General features: G+C 32.2%; 1 protein-coding gene across 1 annotated transcript in view; it reads right to left on the bottom strand.

Annotated features, from left to right (window-relative positions):
• The window catches only part of LOC106468107 (uncharacterized protein CG43867-like), an 80,747-nt gene that overhangs the window by 19,569 nt on the left and 51,957 nt on the right, over positions 1-9,221 (bottom strand). Inside the window, exons 19-21 of the mRNA XM_022396409.1 lie at positions 8,890-9,067; positions 6,604-6,759; positions 5,909-6,006 (exon numbers count right to left, since the gene is read on the bottom strand). Of these exons, the coding sequence (XP_022252117.1) occupies positions 5,909-6,006; positions 6,604-6,759; positions 8,890-9,067 (432 nt within the window). The remainder of the gene's footprint in view (positions 1-5,908; positions 6,007-6,603; positions 6,760-8,889; positions 9,068-9,221) is intronic.

The raw sequence follows: 9,221 nt of genomic DNA, 5'->3' as shown, positions 1-9,221 counted from the left end.
GTTCAAACTTGAAAACGTCTGCTGATTCGATGAAGTTATGTTATGATAAGAGATCTACTGAAGTCAGCTTTGCACCAAAAGACAAGGTGTGGTTGTATAATCCCAGGAAGACCAAAGGAAAGTCTCCTAAGTTGTCTTCTCCATGGGAAGGTCCATATGACATAGTGGATCTTCTCTCAGACGTGACTTTCCGGATAAAATGTGGTTGGCGAGGTAAGCCAAAGGTGGTGCATGCCAAAAGGCTTTGGCATTATCACGGTCCAGGACATTTCAGTTAGGATGAAGTGAACAACGGAACAAATGATGCTGCTGAAGACGTGTCATCTGAAAAAGCCACTGTTGAAGAAGAAACTCTACTCGGTTTTGAGAAGGGAAACAGCGAAGCCCTTGATGAAGTTACTACCACTGATGTGACTGTTACCAATGATAGGACATTTCCTGATGAAGCAGCTGAACCCCACATGAAGCAGAAGCCAACGAGACGGAGACCAGTACGGAAGAAGATACGTCCCGTAAAATTAAGAGACTTTGTTGAATTTTAATTTTGTGTTTGTAAATTCTGTACATTTAATTAAGTTATTGTTAATTTTTATTGGTTTAATGTAAGTGGCTATTGTTTGGGATGAACAATACTAAGGAAGGGGCAGTGTTACAACAGCGGTGGTCATGTGACGCTAGTAACACGTCATATTCTCGAAGGTTCATGAAGCGTCGAGCGTTTGCTAGATTTCGGTATTCTTGTATATATAAGACCCCCAAGAAGTGATGGCAACAATGTAATTGAACTGCAGACAGAGATTGACGATTGAGTCGAGCACGTGAGTCGTTCGTTGTGAATTATAGCATTTGTTATAGTGTAACTGTGGAAATTAAGTGTATTGCAAAGTTGTATTTAGAAAGAATAAACCAGTTTTATTTAAGAAAGGACTTGTATCGCTAAAATTTCTTCGGAAAGAAATTATACGGAAAATTAACTAGCGACCAGAGGTATAACAATACGTATTATCTGGTTTACTTATGTTAAAAAACAAAACCCCATTACCATAAGGTTGTAGTGAAATAAAATAACATAAGCATAAAATAACATAAATAACATAAGCATAACATGGAATAATCCAAACTTGAAAATATGGAGAAAAAAAAAAAGGTTGGTTTCATAATAAGCCTGTATGCAGAATGTTTGAAAGGGGGATTCTAATTTGTGAGATCAAAAGCCAATACATATTGTGAGAAACACAATCAGCATGCAAATCATGCTAATGCTACAGTGGTCTGAGGGCATCCCCCCCTAGAAAAAAACAAAAAGATGCTACAAGATTAAAATCTAGAAGCAATTTTGCATGAAATATAGCTTTAAACATTTGCATGGCTGTTCACATAAAATCCAAAAACATCCAATGACGAGTCAACAAATCATCATTCTGTTGTAACACTGTATGGGGAGCTAGTCTTAAATTAACATAACTATGTATGTTCTATTATAGTAAAGTACTGTACTATCTACATACAGAGTAGTTACTAACTGTTAAGTTATATTACTAATTTAAACAACTCCGTACAACAATAGTATATTAGCTATTTCAATCACTGGCTATCATATACGTACATGTATGCACTGCTGAAATAACACATTAACGTGTTCCATTCTTCTGGGGTGTTTTTCCATAAATAACTTATATACAGTTTCAGTGTTGATAGCAGTGTCATAATGATTATGTATTAAAGCTAGAGCGCTCCGTCTTTCTTCGGTTTGTGTACATCTCATATAAGCATAATGTTTTTTACATCACAAAAATAGGGGGTTTGACCAAACCCCCATGCATACATGCATGCATATTTAAGGGGTAATGTGTATAAAGGTAATATTAATTACTAGCTGCACAACATATTGTGATAACAACAAAGGCATAATAATTGTTCTATTTTATTTTTTCTCTTTTCAACTGAGATTAAATTTAAGAAATTTTAACCATGTGCTCAGAAACAAAGTTCAATGAATAAGATAAAGGTTTTAACATGGGAGGAAGAGCACTTAACTGTATTCAAATAGCTTTTATATCAGTAGTGTAAGTAATGAGATTAATAAAACTCAAGCTTCTTCCCTGTATCCTTAAAAACTGAGAGTATTTATTTCAGCCAATGACACTAAATGTCTTAAAAAACAGTTCTAGTGTGAAAATGTTAAAATCCTTGCATACATTTTTTAATATCTTACAACACTTCATACAAAAAAAGCCTAAGTATGTTTTATACATCAGTTGAGAAGACTATTTACTAACTTGTTAAAACTGATTGGAAACAGTAGTTAACAGATTTGTAAGTCTACCATACATTGATTCCTATGCTATAAACATGGTCAAGCACTCTGCTTGAAGATGGATATACTATGATTTTTCTTCCAAAACAAAGTGTAATTTTTGCAACAGCTTGCTTAAAATGCTGTGCCAGTAGTCAAACATTATGGTCTGAAATGTTCTGAAGTTTGAGAATTTGTAAGTTTGTGGAACGATTGTTATGAAATCATATAAAATAAGGACTTTTCGAAACATATTATGTACACAAAAATGGAATCAAGTGTTCTCCTTCTCATTTCAGTTAATAAACATATCAAATTTTTAGGTTCTTTCCATCTAATTCAAAATAAACTTTTTTATCTTCTTTAAATCTGTAAAAATGTCCAACTTCTACACTATTGCCATCAGGTTGTTCTCTTTTCAACTGAGGTTACATTTAAGAAATTTTAACCATGTGCACAGAAACTAAAAAAGGTTACTGTTTTTAATTGTATTTATTTATAACTTTCAATGTTTGACATGGAATTAAATTTAAAACAGGTAACATTTAAATGACAAACATACAAACATAATAAAAATAAAATACATGAAACCAGCAACATTTATGTTTTATATCTTTATTTAAACTTTATTTTACCAAACTGAATTTTTGATGATAACAAACAGATAACTGGTATGATATAAAGCATCAAAAACAAAACAAATGGCACAAGGATATGAAGCACTGGTCTCAACACCTGTGGTTAAAGTAAGCCTACTTTTTTTGTAGCTTTCTGTGACACATTTATAGCTTTTTTTTTTATCAGCTTCTTCAGTTTTCTCATGAAGATGCTTCTCGATAACAACACCTGCATCACAGAAAATGATATAATTCAGTAAAACATATTTTATCAGTTAGAAAGGTTGTATTATGAGATTTTGATAATTATAAAGTAATGAAAATTTGCTATATTAGTTTGATAATAATAAATTTATTTTGATTACCTTCATTCAAAATACAGTTGCAAGCCTCAACTGAATGATCTTGGTCAGTTTCTAGGAGAGAAATAAATTAATTTGAAATAGTTCAGTTTCTTGATAATTCTCCTAATAAAATCATTTTTACACTACTTATCATTAAAAATTGATTTTGGCAAAAAGGGATTTAATTATTATATTATAAAAAGCACTATATCAAACATACCTTTTTCACTTTTCCCAATGACAGAGTCCAACCTAAAAATGTCCATGCTTCTGAACTTCGATGTTTGTGATCAGAATCCATTGCATGTTTGAATAATAGTTTGACAAGAAAGTTGAAAGTTCTGGGTGTCTTAATTCGGTATAGTGAGTCACCACTGATCAAGGAGACATACAATACATTATGCTTAATTCTTTTCTTTTGTAGTTAATAAAATAAATGGTTGCGCTCACTGATTTCAGTAATCATACTAAACAGGAAGATATTCTAAAGTGTCTGAAAATGCACATGACTGATATAGTAAAACACATGAGAGTTGAAGAGGTTATTCTTCACTCATGCTGTACAACACATGGTAATACCGGTGCAGATGTACTTACTTCCTTAGAGTAAGACACATGCGAAAAGTTGACAAACATAAGTAGCTGCACATATTCCACACACAGACTTTAAATATACACCAGCATTTACGATATGAAACACATATTAAGATAACACAGACCTACATTAAATGAAGAAATACTGGATTTACATTGTAGAAAATGATAAAGTTAATGAAAATGACCATATATTATATTGTAGAGAACATAGTAAAGATGAAAAATATTTATTTGGCTCATTCTATAAAACACAGTTGAATGGAAAGCTATAAAGGTACATCTGACTTATGCTATAAAACACTGTTGAAGGCTATAAAGGTATGTCTGTCTTATGCTGTAAAACTGTTGAAGGCTATAAAGATACATCTAACTTGTGCTGTAAAACTGTTGAAGGCTATAAAGGAACATCTAACTTGTGCTGTAAAACTGTTGAAGGCTATAAAGCTACATCTAACTTGTGCTGGAAAACTGTTGAAGGCTACAAAGGAACATCTAACTTGTGCTGTAAAACTGTTGAAGGCTATAAAGATACATCTAACTTGTGCTGGAAAACTGTTGAAGGCTATAAAGGAACATCTAACTTGTGCTGTAAAACTGTTGAAGGCTATGTAAATACATCTAACTTATGGTGTAAAAATTGTTGAAGGCTATATAGGAATATCTAACTTATGCTGTAAAACACTGTTGAATACCGTACAGATATGTCTCTCATATACTGTATAACAGATATTATATGATATGAATATTTCTAGAAGATAAATACAACACAGGCAATGAAATGTTTGTTTTACATCTAGAAACCAAGCTGTGCAGCCTGAAGTGATCTTTATTAAAAAACAACAACCAATCTCTGCTTTCAATCAATAATTAATCAATGAAAAAACTGATTACTATTTAATAAATATTGCAAATAATATGTTGCTAACTCCATTACTGCCTCATTACAGCACTACCATCGGGAACCATGTGCACCCAAGAGTGATATAAGTGTGGGAGTGTTATAACCAACTAGTTAAATAATTTCATATTTAATTATGTCATTTATGACCAGAGAGATGGAATCCCAGATAGTTCCAACAATATCCAATAGTTTTCTATACTATCATGAAAACAATTGGTTATAAAACTGCCCGTGCGACTTTAAACCTGTCTTTTACAAATGCTGTATCAATGACATTTTCTTGCTATTTCGACAATCGAATCGCATTTCCAGATTCCTTTCTTACCTTAATTCCCAGCATCCCAATTTCAAGTTCAGATCTCTGGGCTTTTCACTTGGGACTTTCCACTCTTTTTTTCCTTTATTTTGTGACAGAGTGTAAAGACTTTAGCCTCTGAAGCCATGTGGCAATGGGCTAAACAGCAGACGATACTAAATTTTTGGAAGACAAGGCACCAGAGTGTTATATCCAAGAAAATGTTTAACCAATGGCATTATAATGAGGCAGTACTGTAATACTTTCTTCCCACTGTTGTATTATGTAATATTAATTTTGTATCTTACACCCACAGAGTTGAAAATAAAGTTAAATACATAATTTTATTGTATATTTAAGGAATGGAAGTCCTTTCTCTTACAAAATTATGTAGCTTTATTCATTTTGGAAAATAAAGTGAAGAGATGAATTAAATCATACATCAATGTTCCTTGAGAAAGAATAGAAGAAAATCAACTTGTTTCCCGTCTTCTTATATATATATATATATTTATGACCAGCATCTCCAGCTTTGATAAATTAGAAATAAATGTTTTACGAGTTTATTTACAGAAAGACTGCGAGATCAAACCAGTAACTTACACTACACAAAGTGTCATCTGATATTGCATAAATATGATAGCTTTATAAATTAAAAACAATTATTAATCATATTTAAAATTAGTGGCTTATTTTAAAACTTTCCCCACAATGTTTGTCCGTAGAGACGAACTCCATGATTACTGAAGATACTTCAGATTTTTATACTTTGGTGAATAGAATAATTTTGTAATTTTTTACAAAAATATACAAAATGACAAATGGAAGCTCAAGATAGAAAATTGAAGAACTTCCTACCGGTTTTTGTAGGTTAACTTAACAACTTTTGTGGTCTCAAATTTTCCCAGATGTCCTTCCCGCAAAGCCTGCTCCCATTTTGATATGACATCACAAAGCTGAAATGTAAACAATACTATTTTGAAGAAGAGAAATCGTTTCATCATAATGAAAAGTTACATAACTGTAAAAATTATTTCAGCACTTTGACTGCATTAGAAAAACTTGAGTATTTTAATTTATCATTTCTATATTAAACAATTTTGAAAAAAAATGTAAGTTCAGATATCAAACTTAAAAATATATGGATATGATTTACAAATCTTTCTTTTCAAGTCATTTAAATAATAAATTCCTCTTCCTTCTCTCCCTGCATTTCCAATTTCAAACAAACAAACTTCAGTTACCTTTACACCTACACAAACATAGAAGGATTTAGGAAACCTATAGTGTCTAGAAGATGAGAGCTTTCATTTTACAGAAAACATGCTTTAAGATTTAGGATATGAGTTGTGTCGTTGTATAGTGTTATATTATTTCCTAGCTATACATTTAAATAATCCTTTGTTCAAATTATGTATTTTAATTATTTCAAACGAGTAGAAAGTATGTTATAAGGGAATAACTAATAAGGAAAACTTCTTTAATTGTAAATTGTTTGTTGGTACTGAACACTCAGCCATCACGGATAGAAAAATTTAAACATCATGGTTTACCTTAGCTGAGTTTTGAAGGCAATGCTCCAATTCTTTGTCAATAGGATCATCTGTGAATAGGGCAAACCCTGATTGCACACAGTCTCGTATACCAGACTCAGCATTGATAGTCTGTATGAACTCTTCCACAGTGGAAGAACCATCGAAACCAACCACCTACAGAAAGAAAACAAAATATTAACTTCTTTCCTATTTATATGAACTCTCCTACACTTTGCCTTTCTGCTGTATTTAGGATCGTCTCAAATTTCTCCTCCAACTCGCAAACTCAACATACAAATTTCACATTTTCACTACTAGCTTCCTCAAATGTTCATGCCACGTGTGAGCACTTAATACCTACACTACTCTTAACCACTGTACCTGGGAATAATTAATCAAAAGTAAATACAAGTAGCCTATTGACAACAACGTTAAGCCTAACATTAGAGCAAAATATATTACATTATTTTATCAGCTGAATGACATCTTTGTATTTTAGAGTATACGTTGTAGTTTTAGAAGTTGTTCCTAGATTGCATCAGAATGTTACTAGGAAACAAAATAGTTTATGTGTTCTTTCTCTAGGTGGTTGGTCTTGATGATACTCCCACTGTGGAAGCGTTATTTGTCACTTTTTATTTTCAAGAAAAACTTAATTACTTTAACGAGAAGATAAGGTAAAAGTGTTGATAAGTGTTGCTGATGGATGGATAAATGTTTTGTATTGCACATTCATATGTAAGAAGTGAGAAAAACTATTTTACCGTAGCCAAAAAATATGACTGAAAATATTTTTATATTAGATGCAGCTTTAACAGAATAATAAATCAATACATAAGTTATTTTTATTTTCAGCTGACTAACTTACTATATGGAATCATACAAAATCTTTGTTAATCAATGTTATATTACACCTATACACCAGAAAATATTAAACCAATAACATAACATAATGTTTAGGGACAACAAGGGACCTATTGGTCCATCTCGGCTGTCCCATCCTCTAAGCTAAATTAAAACTATTAAAAACAAATCTTAAAGCCAGCCTTTAACATTCATATAATTATCAAGCTTTCTCTTAAACTCACTTAAATGTACTGCCTCCACAACATCTGAAGGCAACCCATTCAAGAGACCAACCACCCTGTCAGAAAAATAAAATGGTCTTTGCTGAAGATGACTCCTACCTTGCCAAAATTTATATTTGTGTCCCCTAATCCTACTATTCTTGCTGTTAAGTATGAAAAAAGATGATGCATAAACACTATTAATTCCCTTTACAATCTTAAACACCTTAATCAGATCCTCTCTAACTCTTCTTTTTTCAAGAGAAAACAATTTCAAATATTTTAATCTCCCATCATATGACAAACCCTCCTTCCCTAGCACCATTCTACTAACCCTCCTTTGAACCTTTTCCAACAATTCAATGCCCTTCCTAAGGTAAGGAGCCTATACAATGAAATTATAAACTCTTTAGACTTGTATTCAATATTTCTGTATATATAACTTAAAATCCAATTTCCCCTACCACTAGCAACAGCACTAGTATGTTAGGTTACTTGCTCAGTGCCAGACAATATATTTTGCCAAAGAAGTAAATAGTGGAAACAAAAGGCCCCAAAAAATATACTAATTGTTGGAATTTTTTATATTAAATTCCTAAACACCAACAATTAAACAAAGAAAAACATTTTTTTAGAGGGCTGGGACCACTAGGAGAGAGAGGGGAGGCTTTGTCTTTTTTTTTTAAATGTTATTGTCCCACCCCTTCCAGACTAACACTATCCTTTAAAGAGATTTTTGTATATCTATCTTAATTTATAATAATAGTTTTGTTGGTTTTCCCATCAAATCCTCTTGGGGTCACTGTTGTCAATATGTGGGACTTACAAAATGAAATTTTTACTTTGTCTACTTAGCTTTTATTCAATTTTAAAACAACTGAACTATTGCATTCCCAAGCATAGATAAGGCTTACTTAAAATTTAGTTAGAACCCTACTAGCCCCATTGCATGTCCCCCCTCCCCTTCCTCAGTCAATAAAAGCTGGAGCAGGGATATTTTCTGGACTTTTTGACAACAAAACTTCTAAGAAACAACAAAAAGTGAAATAAGGTATATCATGATATACAGCAATGACAGATGCAATACTTATTACACCTGCTCAATAAAGTATATTCAAATAAGACATAAGTGTAAGTAAAAGGTAGATATTATATCATTAGAAGATAAAAAATAACACACCAAAAGTTGAAATTTGAACCATAAAAAAATTGTCCACATAAAAGACAAATCACTGACCTGATAAGTGCCATTTAAAAAGTGAACTGGTATGCTATGTGGTAGGCAGTGATGGAAAGGGTTTTTGAGCAAAATACTGAGAACTTCCATTCGGGACGGTTGGCACTCACGACCACTATTCAAAAGTGCCCTCTCAAGAGCTCTTTGGCAAAATGCTGCATACCTTCCTGGTTCAGTGCTAATGCATATTATCAGAATAAAAACAACAACTTAACATAGTATAAAGCAGATTTGGACTTTTAGAGATGCAGTTACTTACATATATATATATATATACACAGCATGGTCACAAGTAAATAGACACCACCTTTTCAGAAAAAATGAAATTTTTC

Source organism: Limulus polyphemus, unplaced genomic scaffold (assembly GCF_000517525.1).
Source record: "Limulus polyphemus unplaced genomic scaffold, Limulus_polyphemus-2.1.2 Scaffold2876, whole genome shotgun sequence".
NCBI classification, from domain to species: Eukaryota; Metazoa; Arthropoda; class Merostomata; order Xiphosura; family Limulidae; genus Limulus; species Limulus polyphemus.
The sequence above is the reverse complement of the archived record's forward strand: the minus strand, read 5'-3'. Positions and strand labels throughout refer to the sequence as shown.